The following is an 18,452-nucleotide window of genomic DNA, read 5'->3' as shown; positions in this document are numbered from 1 at the left end:
GGGGTATTGCCCCATTTTAATTCTCATACCACTGCAAAGATGAGTGATACAGGCGTTAGTGTCAGTGGTGTTAAGGAAAAGTGAAAACTGAACAAAGCTCTAGAAAGAGATGGAATTCCTATCAATCCCATACTGAATTTACAGCTGAGTTAGCCTCTCTTTTAACTTTAATCTTCTCTTGGGGCGGGGGAGTGCTCATTAGTTGGAAGGAAGCACAGGTCCCACTCATCCACAAAAAGGATAGCAGAAGTGATCTGTAATCAGCCATCCAAACTCTTTGACATCCATTTGTTGTAGGATCGTAGAACATTTTCTGAGCTCAAATGTAATGCATTGTCTCAAACAGAATGACTCCCTCCAAGTCAACCAGCATAGGTATCAAAAACATCAATCAAGTGAAACACAACTCGCACTTTTCTCACATGAATCCTAAAAGCCATTGATGGATCAAGGTAGTTACGTAACTGCAGTATTTCTCTGTTTCCAAAACCACTTGACTCAGTTCCACGTCTATGCTTATTATCAAAATTACAATCATATTGAGGTAGCAGGCGAAATTCGTGATTGGGTTGAGGATTTTTTGGTAGGGAGGATGCATCAAGTTAACTTGGGTGGAGTGCCATTGCCAGACATAGGAGTAAGTTTGGGTGTCCTACAGGGAATTTTGTTGGAACCCTTGCTATTCGTGTTGTATATTAATAACTTTGCTGGCAATATTAACAGTAGCCTCAGACTTTTTGCTGATGATGCAATTACTTGTATTGAAGTACTGTCTGAAAAAAGCTGTACAAATATTCAGTCAGATCCAAATCAGTGTTTGAATGGTGCAAAGATTGACAACTTGCTTTAAATGTTGAAAAATGTAAAATTGTGTACTACATGGCTGCAGTATCAATGAGTCACAGTTGGAATGAATCAATTCATACAAATATGTGGGTGTAACACATTGTGTTTGTGAAATGGAACCATCACATAGCATCAGTGGTAGGTAAAATGGATGACGGACTTCAGTTTATTGGTGGATTACTATGGAAATGGCTACAGAGGAGATTGCAGACTGTAGTGGACTGACAAGACAGCCAGACCACAGTGACGGGTAACCGAAAGGCACGCGTTTACACACGCCGGCTGGCGTTAGGTCTGAAACAGGATACGTAATGAATGCTATAAAGAAAAGTACGTAGCTGCTGGAATACTTAACTTTAATCCATCGTTTGTATACAGCATTCTTGATGATACAAGTGAGAGTCTCTCTAGAAATGGTTAATGGCGCCTTGCTAGGTCGTAGCCATGGACTTAGCTGAAGGCTATTCTAACTATCTCTCGGCAAATGAGAGAAAGGCATCGTCAGTGTAGTCGCTAGCAAAGTCGTCCGTACAACTGGGACGAGTCCTAGTACGTCTCTCTAGACCTGCCGTGTGGTGGCGCTCGGTCTGCAATTACTGACAGTGGCGACACGCGGGTCCGACATGTACTAATGGACCGCGGCCGATTTAAAGCTACCACCTAGCAAGTGTGGTGTCTGGCGGTGACACCACACAGACAATCACAGAATAATGCTCAAGTATGTGGTGCCCGTACCAAATAGAACTAACAGACGATATCAGACTTACACAGAGCAGGACAGCACAAATGTTTACAAGTTTGTTTGACCCATAGAGGAGTGTCTCAAGGATTTGGAAGAAACTGAAGTGTCAGGCACTTGAAGACAGATGCAAACTATCCTCAGAAAGTCTACTTACAAAGTTTCAAGAACTGTAATGACTCTAAGAGTATCCTACAACCCCATATAGATCACTACCATAGGGATTATGAGGACAATATTAGATTAATTACAGAACATTCAGAGGCATTTTAACAGTAATTTTCCCATATGTGAATGTAACACAAAGCCCTAATATGCCTACAAGTACCTTCTGCCACAATGGTTTTCACAGTACAGATGTACGTATTTTTGTCATATTTTGTGTCTCTGCAACCATACCTTAAGTTATTTAATGGATTTTGAAGTTCTCTTACCGTATGGTTAAGGGGGTATTTGTAAAGGCTAATTGCAGGATTCTGGGGGGTGCAATTAAGTTAAAGGAATCATTCATTCCTGTGCTCTTCCTCGTGAGTTACATCTTACCATTTTAAAAATCATTGGATTCTTTCACTTTGTACAAACAATAGTAATTTTTTGCATCATTAAGCACATCTTTATCATGCTGTGAATGAATGTATTTAATCACCCAGACATCACATAGCATCATGAATGGATGTCCTGAAATTTTACATTATGTTTTACAGACATTGATTTCAGATTTTAAAAAATTTACATAATAATCGAAAATCAACATCAGTACAAAAAAGATAATTTAACATTCCAGGACATGCACTGGTGATGCCTTGTTAATAAAGGCAAAATAATCTGGGCAACTAAACATTCATTTTCAGCATGCAGAGACATTTTGATTGATACAAATTATATTGCTGCTGCAAAAAATGGCCACTACAAGAAAATTGTTAGTAGTACATATGTTTGTTGCATTTTATAAATTCTAGTATGTATTGTAAAGTTTAATTTTTTATGTTGCAGTGTTGGTTTGCTCATTCTCTTCGAGCATTCCCAGTCTTTGATTGGTCGATAGAACAGAAATGGATGTCAATTCTTCTGCCCCTTCTGTTGTTTTATAATGGTAAGGCATAATTCTTTTTATGACTTGAATTCATCATGATTTTTCAGAGTGATGTAAATATGTAAGTTAGATTATGCTCTGAGTATAATTCAAAACTGAAGCAAGAAATGAACATAACAATATTTGAGAACAGAAGAGGTGTGTATATTTACCAGGCACCAGTATAAAAACAGCAGCAGTGAGGCTATCAGTCTCCTAAATTAAACAGTGCTCTTGAATCTGTAGCTTTCAGAATTTCATAACAATCCTTTCACAATGAAAAAAGAAAATATATGAAGAAGAAAAAAGCAGTAGTGACGTTTACAACTAATGGTTCAGTAATTCTCACCAGCACTGTATATCTCCTGATGTAAAGAAACAAAAACAGTGATCAGATGTAAAACGTAAGAAATAGATGAGAATAAAATGGCCTTTAAATTTGTCTGGAAGATTGGTGCCACATTCCCATTGTGACTGAAATGGAGTCTATAAGTGCATACTACAAATTCTAAGTTGCGACAGTGAGATAAGGAATTTAGCTGTGTACACTATTATAAATTTGAGTCGTATATTAGGTATAATTCAAAAGGTCAGTGCCATAAAATTGAGAGAATGAGGACATGCAGTCAAAGTGACTAAGAAAATTCTTTGCTGGCTTCCTCAAGACAAGAAAGATTCCAGACCACAGATAGGCAAATGTGCTATGCACGTGTGGGTGCTTGTGAATATCCACACTGCTTGCCTGCAGGGATTGGTCATTGTCAGCAAGCAGCTCCTCCTCCTCCACTTCTCTGCTAACCTCAAATAATGGAAACTCCAGTTTGGAATATCAGCAATGTAAGGAAAAGATGGGTTGCCACTGACTGTAAAGATGACACTTTAAGTTGCAGACAGGCACAATTAAATGACACTTACACATTAGCTTTCGGCGAGAGCCTTTATAAGAAAAAGAAAGAGAAACACGTACACATTCATTCATACAAGCAGGCACATCTCATGCACATGGTTGTCATCTCCAGCAGCTCAGACCAGAATGCTGTTCTCGTCTGGGCTGCTGAAGATGACAGTCATGTATGTGTGAATAAATGTTTGTGTGTTTGTCTTTCTTTTTTTGACAAAGGCTGTAGCCGAAATCTAATGTGTAAGTGTATTGTAAGCGTGCCTGTCTGCAACTTAACATGTCATTTTCACTGTAAGTGGCAGTCTATCTTTTCTCTGCCAACATCGCTTGTTTGGTAATGATACGTGCATGGCAATACAGGCCTATTTTCTTCATGTTATTAGAGTTGTCAGTGTCGAAGTCTCTTGGTATTCATAGTAGTACAAAATTGGTGAGAAGAAAATGGCTGAGATTTAGGTGAGGTCCTCAAAACAAAAATTGGGTAAATCCCTGTGCTTCAAGCCAAAGTCGGAGAAGCATATTCTTTGGAAATGCAAACTGGCCCTCAGTGTTAGTTCTGAATTCCTATTTTATTGGCGTGGAAGAGGTACAGTGCCAGCAATGGAGAGTTTGTTTAGGACTGCTTTGTTGCTGCCACAATAATCTTGTGTCCATGACACTTACAGTTTTCAAAACAGTTCCTCTTTCATTTATTGATTTAGTGTCAAAGCACATTACATCATTGGTTGACAACATATTTTCTTGCTTAGGAAACATTATCTACAAATATGAGCAATGATGAGAAAAACTTCAGTGATTGCAATAAATGAAGCTCGTGTAATGATTGGTTGAAAGTCTGCTGTCATTGCTTTGATAAGAATTAAGTGGGTATCCAGCAGGAAATACTTATCTAAGGCATTCTCTCATGCTGAATTATCTCTCACTTTCAGACTTAAACATGCATTTAATTATGCTGCTTTGGTTAAGGACCCACTTTCTTTCACTCGTATTGTCAGCTTGCAGTATCACTTTGCAACCAAATCTCAAAACGTTTGCATTAATTGGCTGGCAAAATGTGCCAAAATATGTGGTGTCATGTACATTGTTGTGAAACATTTAATAAAATTGAGACCACATGGTTTATCTCTTTCCTGGCAAGCTGGGGTGTGATTATAGTGATGTGCCATATGAGTACAATGGTTGTGCCGAGGTATAGTTTTAGAATATTTTTTCTCAACTTGCGTAAAGATATAGGATACATAGGATACAAAGCAACTGAATGTTGCGGGTACAACTTTGCATGGTACTAATAAACTAATTACTGATGTTTTTGACATTGGCTTTGAGTTTTAAAAGAAAATTGCCATTGTGGTTAAAACAACTTTCAGAAAGATCATTTGTGCACTTTTCAAAAGTTGCACTAATTGTAAATGAAATTAATCTCGAAAAACAGACATTGAGTGAACATTTTGATGAATTTGTTACAAAAACTTGATTGTAATTTTAGTGACTCAAACCAGTTTGAACTTGATTTCAGTGATTTTTTGCAACATCCTTTTACAATGGATGTTGAAAGTGTGACTCCTGAATTCAATTGAAGTTCATTGATTTTCAGTGTAATCGTGTGCTCATGGACGGGTCACTTACTGCAGGAAATATTGAAATATTTTACACGAACTTTCTCCGAGAACAGTTTCCACAGTTCCCAGAATGAGATTTTCATTCTGCAGCGGAGTGTGTGCTGATATGAAACTTCCTGGCAGATTAAAACTGTGTGCCAGACTGAGACTCGAACTCGCGACCTTTGCCTTTTGCGAGCAAGTGCTCTACCAACTGAGCTACCCAAGCACGACAGGAAACATCCCCCAGGCTGTGGCTAAGCCATGTCTCCGCAACATTCTTTCTTTCAGGAGTGCTAGTACTGCAAGGTTCGCAGGAGAGCTTCTGTAAAGTTTGGAAGGTAGGAGACGAGGTACTGGCAGAAGTAAAGCTGTGAGGATGGGGCGTGAGTCGTGCTTGGGTAGCTCAGTTGGTAGAGCACTTGCCCGCGAAAGGCAAAGGTCCCAAGTTCGAGTCTCGGTCCGGCACACAGTTTTAATCTGCCAGGAAGTTTCATATCAGCGCACGCTCCGCTGCAGAGTGAAAATCTCATTCTGGAAACATCCCCCAGGCTGTTGCTAAGCCATGTCTCCGCAATATCCTTTCTTTCAGGAGTGCTAGTTCTACAAGGTTTGCAGGAGAGCTTCTGTAATGTTTGGAAGGTAGGAGCCAAGGTACTGGCAGAAGTAAAGCTGTGAGGACGGGGCGTGAGTTGTGCTTGGGTAGCTCAGTTGGTAGAGCAGTTGCCCGCGAATCGCAAAGGTCCCGAGTTCGAGTCTCGGTCTGGCACACAGTTTTAATCTGCCAGGAAGTTTCAGTTTCCACAGTTGTTGAAATTAACGAAATCAAATCTTATGAGTTGTCTTACTGGCGTTTACCAGGTGGGAGCAATGCACTTGATGAACAGTAACACTTCAAACATCAAGATGCAAGTGATAAAACATTTAAAGGCAAAAGTAGAGTGATACAAGGAGATGTTGCTTTCTTTTCATTAAGTAGTAAGCCAGCTCAAAATGCAATATCTCTCATTAATATTGCATGTATTAAGTTAATAGAGGTTTAATTAAAAATGATGTGTTCTTTGCTTATTACTTTACATCTGTGCTGTTAACGCGAGCAGTATTTCATTCTCTTCCCCCTTGCCCCTTTCTCACCTGAACTGAACAACAATTTGGAACGTTTCATACTAGTCATAATTGCTGTCAGTTTTTGAAGTGATTTGTGGCACTGCAGTGTTCATTAGAGCATTACACAGTGAAAAGGTTACCCTTTATTTCCTTCTCTGTCACTCTGTCAGAGTGCAGACAGTCAACTAATTTTCTGTTGTGTGCTAGTGTAGTGCAGAATACATTCATGCTCAATAGAAAGTGGAACATTGAACTATGAGGTGGTTGCAGAGGGAAAAAAAATCAAAAGTAAAATTTCATTCACTGTGAAATACAGTGGAACCTTGCTTAACGAGTGCCTCCCAGAACACACAGTCCGCATAATGAGCAAAACAAATGTTAAAAAAATTACTCACGTAATGAGCAAAGTTTTGCATAATGAGTGATGACGATTTAGTGTGACACTACCAGCCGTTTGTGCATGGTGGGGGAAACATTCAAGAATATGAACACCTGTCATCGTCAGCAATAGCATATGAACAATATCTTTAGTTCATACTGCAGTCTGGGTTTAACACACTTTCTGCTACCATCTTAGCGCAGCTTGTGATCAAACATTTTTCTAAACTTGTGTTCACACGGTTTTTTTATGTTCAAATTTTAATGACCTTCATAGAAATGTTCCCAATGATAAAGTCATAAGATGATGACCATAAGGGAAAAAAAAAGAAAAACACAAACATGGTGTGAGCTTTACTGATTTAGCACACACATACAATCGACCTTCAACTATTTGCACTGTCCTCAAGAACAAGGGCAAGATTAAGGAGATACATGCTTCAAAGGGAGTGACAAGAATATCAAAACAATGGTTTCATATTCTGGATGATGCCGAAAGGTTGCCCCTTATATGGATAAATGAAAAGCAATTGCAAGGCGACACTATTAACGAGAACATCACTTGTGAGAAGATGAGAATTATTTTCGCCAACCTCATTAAGAATACACTAGGATCATCAGAGGCCAAAGAGGTATTTAAGGGAAGCTGTGGGAAGTTCAAGAGAAAAACCAGCATCCACAGCATTGTGAGGCACAGTGAGGCAGCCAGCTTTAACACAAAGGCAGCAGGGAACTTTATCAGCAACTCCAAGATGCTTGTAGATTTTAAGGGTTATCTGCCGCAACAGGTTTTTGATCATGATGAGATGGGTCTATTCTGGAAGAAGATGCCAAAGCATACCTGTATATAACAGCAGAGGAGAATGCATTGCCCGGACACAAGCCAATGAAAGACCATCTCGCACTGCTATTTTGTGCCAATGCAAGCGGCAATTTGAAAACCAAACTGCTGCTTGTTTACCATTCAGAAACTCCATGAGCCTTCAAGAAGTGCAGAGACCAGAAGAGCAGGTTAAATGTGATTTAGAGATCCAACAACAAGGCTTGGTAATTTTTTGTAATTTGATCAATGATCAATCAGTGAAAAAATATTTGCTTGGATGAATCAGCCACTCCACATCTTGTTCGTTACGGACAATGCTCCTGCCCATTCTCCAGGCCTACAAGTCTGCCTCCTTGAAGAATTTCAATTCATTGAGATCCAATTGTGCCTTCCAACACCACTCCATTACTCAAGCCTATGGACTAGCAGATTATTTCAAACTTTAAGAAGGTATACACTAAAGTGTTGTTTGAGCATTGCTTTGAGGTGACTGAAGCTATCAATCTCACTCTCAGAGAGTTTTGGAAATGTCACTTCAACACTGTTGGCTGCACCAAGAAGATCAGAAAGGGTTGGGAAGGGGTTACCAAGAGAACTTGGAAGAAGCTTTGGTCGGCGTGCATTGTTGAATGTGACTCTGAGTCATTTGAGTCTGCACCTGTGGAGCCTGTAGTCAACGAGTGTCTTTGGCCAAGAGTATGAGACTAGAATTCGATAACAATGATAGCGATGAGCTTGTGGGAGATCACAGTCAAGAAATGACCACTGAAGAACTTATGGAGTTGCAGTGTGTTTCACAGCAGAAAGTTGTGGAGAGGAGTTATTCACATGAGGAGGAGAAGGCAGCAATAATAGCAAAGCAGCAGTCTTGTTGTGCAACAAGAGAAATGCTGAAAGCATGGCTATCAGTTGCATTGTACAAAGAAAAACATCACCCCAATAAAGCAGTGGCTATCCTTCCTACAAATGTATTTGGCGATAATGCTGTTTTGCATTTTTGTCAAGTGTTGAAGCATTGTCAGAAACATTTGTTATGTACTGTCAATAATAAAGTACATAATACTGTATATATAATTTTCTTGAATAAATGGCATGAATAAGATAAAACTTCTAGTACTCTTTCTGCACGGAACACATTTTGCATTTTACATTGCTTTATACAGGATAAATTGATTTGCTTAATAGGTGTCTTGCACTTTGTTTAGATTCTGGAACGAATTATGCTCGCTGTGTGGGGTTACACTGTGTGTGTGTGGGGGGGGGAATCTCTTTTACAACCTAGTAATTGATATACAAAGCCTTAAGTGACGAGATGTTGCATAAAAGCAATACACATGCCCACAGTGCCCATGGGCAGCTCACATGCCCAGCCATGTCTAGATGATAACCATATGAAAAATAGGTAAATGACATCAGGAAGCAGGCAAGATATATTTATGTCCATAAGAATGGATATCATAAGTAAGTGAATAACTCTGTCAAATGCCAGTATCTAACAGTAGATGTAAAATAATTACTGTTGTTAAGTTAATTATAAACTAAATTAGGTACTTAAACACTAAATTGTGAAATTTAAACTACGTGCATTTCAATTTCCTCTAGAGGTTTATTTTTCCTGTTGCCATTATTTTAGTTGTTAAAACACTTGTCCGTGTTCTACATAAAAATTACCAACTGATTACCTGATAATTTCTTTTTACTATTAATATAATATCTGCTGTAATAGACAGAAAATTGGAAAAACAGTTTCAGGTAACATTTCACCTGTGAAATAAAGATGTGGGAAGAGAGGCTATGGGTGATGGAAGGAAATTTATAGATATAGAAATAAACTGGGGCACAAATGGAAGGAGAGAAATTTACTAACACAGTAGAAACCTGTTGGTGTAGTAAATTATTCTCAAATGCAGTTTACAAAATTTTTTTATTGTATTGATACTTTGCAAACATTGTTGTTTTTTATTTATTTTTATTATGTTATCAATTTCTGTCCAGTTATTATCCTAAATAGCTTACTATTTTGTTGTAATAGTGTAGAGTTCATATTTAAATGTCTGAAAGTATTCATTTTTATTTTTTCAGATCCCATTTTTCCTATGACATTCTTAGTCAATTCCTGGTTACCAGGAATGCTGGATGCTGTTCTACAGGCTAGTTTCCTGTGTGCATTGCTGCTTTTCTGGCTGTGTATGTACCATGGCCTCAGGCAGGTTGTATCATTATTCTTAAAATTGTTAAATGTTATCCACTACTTACAATAAGCCTCTGTTATCTTATCTCTTATCCCTCTCTCTCTCTCTCTCTCTCTCTCTCTCTCTCTCTCTCTCTGTGTGTGTGTGTTTGTGTGTGTGTGTGTGTGTGTGTGTGTGTGTGTGTGTATCTATCTATCTATCTTTTTCTCTGTCTCTAGCTGTCTAACAATTTTTTTTACAGTATAAATACTTTCATAGTTCTGGAAAATATATAACATTCACACATTTCAATGATTTTGAGCTGCTGTAAGAATAAAGGGGAAACCAGCATTGTTTCTACATTATCCAGCAAAATGAAATCTTAAAATTGTTGTTGCTGTTTGCCATTTAATCTATTTATACGTCAAGAAACTGCCATAGCTCTACATTTTTGTCTCTGTCAGTTGTGTTCTTCTTTTCTGCAAGCCTTTGAACAAATTTAGTACACTTCATTTACATTTGACACCTAAAATGGTTGAGAAGTGCACAGAAAAATTAATATGTGATTTTAAATAAAATTATATCTTGAGACACTATTCTCATTTTTAATCACTGTTCAGATGCACATACTGTATGAGATGATCACCTAGTTTTCACACCTAAGAAATTTTTTTAGTAAGTTTCCAAATCATACAGCACACTGCAATTTGGCAGAACCATGATGTAGAAGGTAGACATGTGTTCGCCATTACTGTTCTAGAATGTGGAGCATTTTTACATCAGCACATCATTCATGCTTGAAAGTCTTAGATGCATCTTCACATGAATGGTTTGGATTAGAATGCAGTGCATCCATAATGATTAACCTGAACTTTCCACTACTAGCTTCCTGTAGTGTGACATGCACTGATGTCTATTTGAGCTTAATGTCTCCATTCTTTTTATTATTTTAAATAGCATAACCGAAATTGCTTGCCTCTCAATCATGTAAGATAAAGGTACCATTTGTGGTCCATTAAAGAGGGAGCGTCTCTTAGAACTGAATATGACAGAGGAGTGATAGATCAGATGGTTTATATGTATTTAACTTGTGGACTCTAAAAGGATATTGAAAGTAACTACTATGGCTACACTATTTATGCACATCAAAGTGAAGACTGGCAAAATTACATAATTTTTAATGAAAAACAAACTTGGAGGGCTTTGACAACCTTCTTAACATGCCACCCCCCCCCCCCCCCACACCTTTTCAGAACTGTCTCCCCAAGAATGGCAGCTCAGGGTCCCAAGAACCATCCACAACAGTACAGTGTTTTCAGCATCTCACCTAAGGCTCTCTCCCCTCCTGAATTATCTCTTTTATCCAAGGGTCTCACTTTCAGACTTAAATCTGCATTTAATCATGCTGCTTTGTTTAAGAACCTACCATCCTCACTCATAATGTCAACTCAAAGTACCACTTTACAACCCAGTCTCAAAACATTTCCAACAGCAAAACTGATGTTGAACGCTGCCTTGAACAGTTCAGACCACTTTCCCAATTTGATCCACCACCACTATCTCAGAATCATTCCTTACAACCTTTCCAAGGATTCCAAACATTCAGCATTGCTTCACCATTCTTTTTCAGGTCTCTAAGCTGTCTGCTGTAGAATTCCAGGTGTTTTGTTCCCTAAAAACAGTTGCCTCCATCATTATCCTCACAACAGACAAGGGATCTACCACTGTGTTACTTGACTGATAGGAGTATGCAAGCGAGGGTCTACGCTAGCTTTCTGACATTCTACATAGAGCCTCAGCAATCCAAATTGCATTGTTGTGGTACAGTCTGACCCACAGTCCCTCCTTAAAACCTCAGGCCCCTCACAAGGAATAACATCTCAATCAACAGAACTTCTTACACACCCAAACCACATACTTCCACCTTTTACCTTCTTCCTGAGATCCACAAACCCAATCACCCTGCCATCCCATAGTTGCTATCTTCAAGGCGCGTATTAAACATACCTCTGCCTTGGTCGATCAGCATCTGCAAAGGCTCCTCTCTAATATTAAAGTCACCAACCATTTCCTAGATCGTCTCAAGTATGTGTCCATCCAACTCCCATCCCACACTCCTTGTTCAATACCACCTCCCTCTAGTCCACAGCTTATGGTCTAGTGGCTAGCGTTGCTGCCTCTGGATCACGGGGTCCCGGGTTCGATTCCCAGCCGGTTTAGGGATTTTCTCTGCCTGGGGACTGGGTGTTTGTTTTGGCATCATCATTTCTTCCCCATCATCATAATAATTGATGGTGGGTAGATTGGACTGTGTAAAAATTGGGACTTTGTATGGGTGCTGATGACCGAGCAGTTGAGCGCCCCACAAACCAAACATCATCATCTTCTCCCTCTACATCAGCATTCCCCAGGTACATGGTCAGCTGCTGGACATTACCTCTACCAGCACTCACCCGATTGCAAACCGGTGACATCCTTCTTGCTCACATTAATCAGCTTTATACTACTTTACCTTTGAAGTGCAGTCACGTGAACAGACCAGGGGTATTGCCTTGGAAACTAGGATGGTTCCTTCTTATACAACCTGTTCGTGGTTCGCTTGTAGGGGTCTTTTGTGGGATGTGTCAGCAGCTCTTGGTCTTGTGGTTAGCACTGCTGACTCTCGATCATGGTGCTCCACATACAATTCCCTGCTGGGTCAGGGATTTTCTCCACTCAGGACTGGGTATGTATGTCATCATCATCATTTCATCATCATCAACATACAAGTAGCTAATGTGGCATCAAATAAAAAAGACTTGCAACAGGCAGTTGAACTACCCAGAAGGAGATACCTTGCCAACAGTGCCATACACACATTTTTTTCCTGAGATCTGTAAGCCTTCAGCCTCTGATTTGGTTTAGACATGTTGTGACATCTGCGACATATGGTCTGATGATGAGGCTAACATGTTGAATTTTTTGGAATCTCTAAATACATTCTTCCAATTAAACTTCATGGGGTCCTATTCTGAATCTTGCACCATTTTCCTTGATGTTGACCTCATCTTCATCGAGGGTCAGCTACACACTGCTGTTCACATTGAATCACATACAAATAACTGTACTTCCGTTCTGACAGGTTCCATCCTTTTCGTGTCAAGCATTCCTTCCCATACAGCTTTGGCATTCAAGGCAAACATATTTGTTCAGATGCAGACTCTTTACAGTGATACATCACCACTCTTACTTCAGCCTTCATTGTAAATAGTTATCTAACCAGCCTAGCTCAAAAGCAGATTTCTCAGGCCATCCCATCCAACCCTGGTACTGCTAATCCCTCAAAAAAACAACTTAGAAGTACACCTCTTGTACTATCCTGGTTCTGAATATATTAATCAGCTACATCGATCATTATATGTATTCTGAAAGGAGAAACTCAGGCCCTGAAATGAGGTCCAATCTGTCTTGACATTCTGTCCATCACATCTAGAATAGCTTTTCATCCCCCCAATCCTTGCAGTATTCTGGTGAAACTCTATGCTCCTTCTTGCACTTATTTTCCTACTGTTTGACTACTATTCCTGTGACCATCCCCTCTGTAAGACTTACCCAACGGCACCTTCCTGCCCCACCTACAACAGCCCTGTAACTGGCAAAACAAACTATCAAAGGGAGAGCCATCTATGGAATGACACATCATGTACAAACTATATTATACTGTAAATAGTGTTTGACCGTCTACATTGGCATGACTACCACCAGCATAGTCCTTATCAATTCAGGCAGACTAGAAACAAATAATACCTTCATAGCCTCGGACATTATTGAATTTAGCGTATGTTACAATGTAGGACTAAGTAAGGAACACATATTTTTTTGTTTTCTTAAAAAAAATTCTACTCTGAGATACAGCCTTCCAAATATGACACTGTGCATACCATTTTGCACATGTGAATTTTTGAAAAAAAATTTAAAATGCTTTATCTCTGGAACAGTTCTAGATATTTTGTTGTTTTTTTTTTAATTGGAAAGATAATTGCTCAATGATTACAAAGAAATCATCCATTTGAATTTACCTGTCAAAGTTCTTTTACTATAGCGTTCTGAACTCTTTTTATAATTTATGGAAAAATTCTTTTTTTTTTTAAATGTCAATCCATAAAATTTTGATTTTTTTCTGTTGATTAGTACCATATAGTTCTACATTCCCTGAAAAGGAGAGCTCCCACTTTTAGGTTGAACAGGTTTTATGAACAATTGAAATTTGTGCCATACATAAAACCTGTTTTATTACCACATTATCACATAACAGGCTCATAAAAATCAAAACCTAGCTTTATTTAACATAATTTTAGTTTTGAAAGATGAGTAAGGCACTCATTTTTCAAGCATTTTAAATGGTTCCAAAATGTATGTGTAAGATCCAAGGTTTTGATTTATACAACTTCTGTGCACTTTGTTTTGTACTGAAATTAGCTAGTCAGTCAACTAAAAATGTGTTCCATTGCTTCAGTATCTTCCTATGATATAGGGTAATGCCTTCCCGTTGAACCAATAGGAACTGGACCACTTACAATCTTCAAAACATTGTGAACAGGAAGTGAGCACTGATGGCATTGTTGCTGTCCTTCAGCTCAAAACCTATATCCAGCAGCTGGTCCATGTGATAGCATAAAGCTCACTACAATTTTGTTTAACTCATAACTGGTGTCCATAACCTCTGCAACCCACGAGTCACAGTCATACACACATGCCACAAACATATCGCTTCTCAGGTTGTGAATCTGAGTAGTATCCTGCTGTTTCTGATCTGTTGGCCGAATGAATGAAATTTCTTCTTCTTCCTCTGTAAAGTGTGTGCAGTATGAGTTTGCCCATCACTTTGAGTCCAAAAATGTGTGTTCTGAGTTCCTTTCACAGGAGTAGTTTGTTTGGACCATTCTTCTTTTTTCTGCTCATGGAATTCTTCAATTTCCTCTTTGGACAAAAGAATGGAGAATGTGGATGTGTAAGATTTCACAACTCTCGTAAAATCCTGAATCACAGCTGTATTTGGTCTGGAAAGATTATGTTTTGTAGCATGGTGCTTCAGCAGGCCTCCTACACCATCACAAGGCCCCTTTTTGTGACCAGTAGCACTGTATATCCCGTCAGTTGGCACAAGTGACTTACTCAATTCAAACAGCTGGTAACAATTTTTAAACTGACTAGGAGCACCATCAGAAATAATGATGATCTTCTCTGCCCTTGTTTCCAGTTGAAGAATTTTGCGCATTGCTAGCAAAGCATGTACTGAGTTATGTCCTGTGTCATCACTTATAATTGCAACACTTATGGTCTTGTTTTGAAAATATGTCACCCCCATAAAAATTGAAACCAGGCACTAAACATAGTTCTTCAGCCTGTACACACCTTTTCACTTCTGCAATGTGTTGTTGCAATTTCTTCAGATGCTGGTGTGTTACTGCTTTCACTGGCCATTTACCAAGTTGATCAATGAAACTGTCAAAGGCAACAGTTTTCTTAATTAGTTTATTTTCCTCGCATGTCACATATGTAATTTCTGCAGACTTAAGGGCAGTCATCACATTCTTGAAACAAACAAGTCTCTCGCTTTACGTCACAGACTACTAATGACTTCAGATTCCCAAACAAGGTGTCATATGTCACATGCTCCAGTAAGTTCTTCAAAGTTACCACACAAAGTTCAAAATTCACACAGTACACCTCCAAACAGACATCTCTAGGTGGGTGTGTAACTACAATTTTGATCTTTCAATATGTGAAGTTGTATAGCTGCTCTTATAAATTGCAAAAGTTTCTTTAATGCTGCGAATCATGTACCTCTTCACTTTCACAACTTTTTGACCTTCAACTATTACAGTATCTTTTTTCTTGGCATTGTGGTGAGAACAGTCCCATTTATCTTCCAGATAAAATTACTGCACTATTTGAACTTGAGCTGCTTCTACAGGATGACCATAGTAGGGATCTTGTCTGCCAAAGACTCCTTTTACAGACCTTGTTGTTACTTGGCAAGACTACCAAGGCACTAGGAGGAAGCCGAAAGGCACGCGTTTAAGCTCACGCAGGCTGGCGTGAGGTCTGGAACAGTTATAGGAGTTGAGTTTAGTAATAAAGGTCGTAACTTCTGGAATACTTAACTTTAATCCATAATTGGTGAACATCGGTCTGACGGTACATGCAGCGACGCGGTTGCAGCGACGCGTCCACTGCGGGCGTTGCCGGCGGGAGAACAGGCGGCGGCGGCGCGTCGCCATGGGGCAAAATGGAAGGCATCGTCGGTAACACCCGGGGCTGAGGCGAGCCAGTAGATGGGTCCCCAGGGTGCTGACCGGACGGCACCGTCACTGAAATCAGACGGGGAGCGGCAGATCCCGTGCGACGACAGAGGCGCAGCTGATTGAGATGCCAACGCACCTCACCAGAGGCCCCCAAAACCAGATACATCGCGCAGCCGAGGCAGCGAAGAATGCGCTCTGAGAGCCAACACCGTGAACCTCGATAGTTGCGATAGTATACAACGTCACCTGGGGCAAAAGCAGGTGTCTGCCGCTGCACAGGAACCTGATGCGGCGAATGTAGCAAAGACATCAAGGTGCGATGAGGGCGACCGTGGAGCAACTCAGCTGGCGAGCGACCATCTCGGGGCTGAGAGCGATACGAGGACAAAAAGAGCAATAACGCATCCTCCCGAGAATGCGACTCTCGCAACTTCAACATCTGTGACTTGAAAGTCCTGACCAAATGTTCAGCGGCACCGTTTGACTGTGGCGAAAACGGTGCGGACCTCAGATGTTGAATACCATTGGCCTTGCAGAATGACTGAAATTCTGTGGACACGAATTGTGGGCCATTGTCGGAAACAATAGTCTGTGGAAGACCTTCAATGCAAAAGATAGCGGATAATGCTTGGATGGTGGCTGATGACGTCGTGGAAGACATCCGGACAACAAAAGGAAAATTACTGAATGAATCTGCAGGGTGTCTATGTGGACAAGAAAAAAAAATTCCTGGATTTTTCCCGGATTTCCCAGTTAAAAACACAATTTCTCCCGGATGAAATTGCGTATAAAGCAGGTGAAAATACATCCGGGTTAAGTAACAGTATACTTTCCCTCAGATCTATAAAACGTATCAGTCCTTTGAATCGTAAAGGTCTTACACCGGCGGAGGACGTCCCACCACTTTAGGAAACGAAATCCTGGAAGAACAATGCGTTTGGAAAGTTGTTTGATGCGAAACAACTATTTTCATATTGCGAAAGTATTTACACAAATTCCACAAATTACAGCACGGTAGCTTCCGAAACTCTAAAATAGAGATTGCGTTGAGCGATACATTTTTGTCAGCCAGTCATAGCTCATGTCACGTGACCTCGCTAGCGAATGACGGCAGTTATTCAGAGCACGAGGCCTACGAGAAAGACAGGCCGTGGCACCTACGTTACGAAGTTACGCCGAGCTCTCTCAACTCAGCTACGTGCGTTTCTACACCGGTTAACTCGTAAGCAGATGTGTATGTACAAACGAGAATTGCATCGTCTATTGGCATCCACTGTTATTAGTCCTACAATGATAGGAAGTCCATAGGCCTACTAACAGGCTCTAATTTGGCAATTAAAATCGTGCCAAAATGATTATCAGTTGCGTAGAAAAGTCGAAGTGTTCTGGCATGAAGAGACTTGTGACATTGCTCAGTAACACATTATGCACATTTTTTTGAAGGTCAATTACACTTTTTGGCATCGATTGCATAATTTTTTATCTATGAAAGAACAACGTTAAATATGAAAACTAACCTGAAGCTCAGTCTTTTTTTAGCGTGTGTTACATGTTAAGTCATATCAAATACAAATGTGCCGGTAAAATTTTAAATAGTGGCATAAATGACTTATCTTCTGGGCCCAACAGTTTTCAAATGGCTGATCCTCAAAGTGTTACGTTTTGAATGAGAGTTATAATGCCCTGTGATTTAAGAAATTCACTGCACATTCTCACACGTAACATAAATCATCTTGCATGGAAATTTACTTTGAAAGTAACGCATCTCAAGCCACTATTCGTAATATTTTCTGGTGATCTGTTAGAAATTTAAACAATTGTGACGTCACGCACATCGAATGCATGTTAGTTGTTACGGACGTACTGCATAATCTTCGATCTAAAGCCTTTGACACTTTTCGGTGTCGGCAAACTGGTCTGTGCATTGTGTAAATTACCCATTTTCTATCCAACTAAACTTTTATTTTGGTGTTATTCTCTGATTTGTTTCATTCCTGCAGTATTATTCAGCAGTAGTGGACTAAAGTTCTTTGTCAGCGTATCTGATCTTACACGTCAAACCTACAAAACTAACTGAAATCTAAAACAATGAAAAATCCCGGAATTCTAAAAAATTCCCGGGTTTTTCCTGGATTTGTCCCGGATGAAAAAATTCCCGGGTTTTTCCCGGATCTCCCGGATGTCCCAGGCCGTATACACCCTGATCTACCACAACCAACCATCGAGCATTCCAGAATGGACCAGAAAAATTGATGTGTAAGCGTTGCCAAGGGGAAGTGGCTTTTGGCCATGCAAAGAATTTTCGCAGTGGTGCGGATTGTTGTTCGGCACACGCCATGCAAGAAGAGCACATATTCGTAATCGCTGCATCGATTCCGAACCAAGTACAGTGCTGTCGAGCAAGTTGTTTCGTTCTCACTATACCCCAATGTCCTTGGTGGAAAAGCTGTAAGACAAGAGGACTGTAACGAACGTGGGACCACGACCCTGGACTGATCATTATCAGAACGCAACAGCAAAACACCACGTC

At 39.9% G+C, this 18,452-nt stretch overlaps 1 protein-coding gene across 1 annotated transcript in view; it reads left to right on the top strand.

Annotated features, from left to right (window-relative positions):
• The window catches only part of LOC126144361 (transmembrane protein 181), a 233,961-nt gene that overhangs the window by 179,772 nt on the left and 35,737 nt on the right, over positions 1–18,452 (top strand). Inside the window, exons 8-9 of the mRNA XM_049915486.1 lie at positions 2,579–2,678; positions 9,547–9,674. Coding sequence (XP_049771443.1) covers positions 2,579–2,678; positions 9,547–9,674 — 228 coding nt within the window. The remainder of the gene's footprint in view (positions 1–2,578; positions 2,679–9,546; positions 9,675–18,452) is intronic.

This window comes from Schistocerca cancellata, chromosome 2, assembly GCF_023864275.1.
Source record: "Schistocerca cancellata isolate TAMUIC-IGC-003103 chromosome 2, iqSchCanc2.1, whole genome shotgun sequence".
Lineage (NCBI taxonomy): Eukaryota > Metazoa > Arthropoda > Insecta > Orthoptera > Acrididae > Schistocerca > Schistocerca cancellata.
Note: the sequence above shows the minus strand (reverse complement) of the source record. Positions and strands in the feature narration are given on the sequence as shown.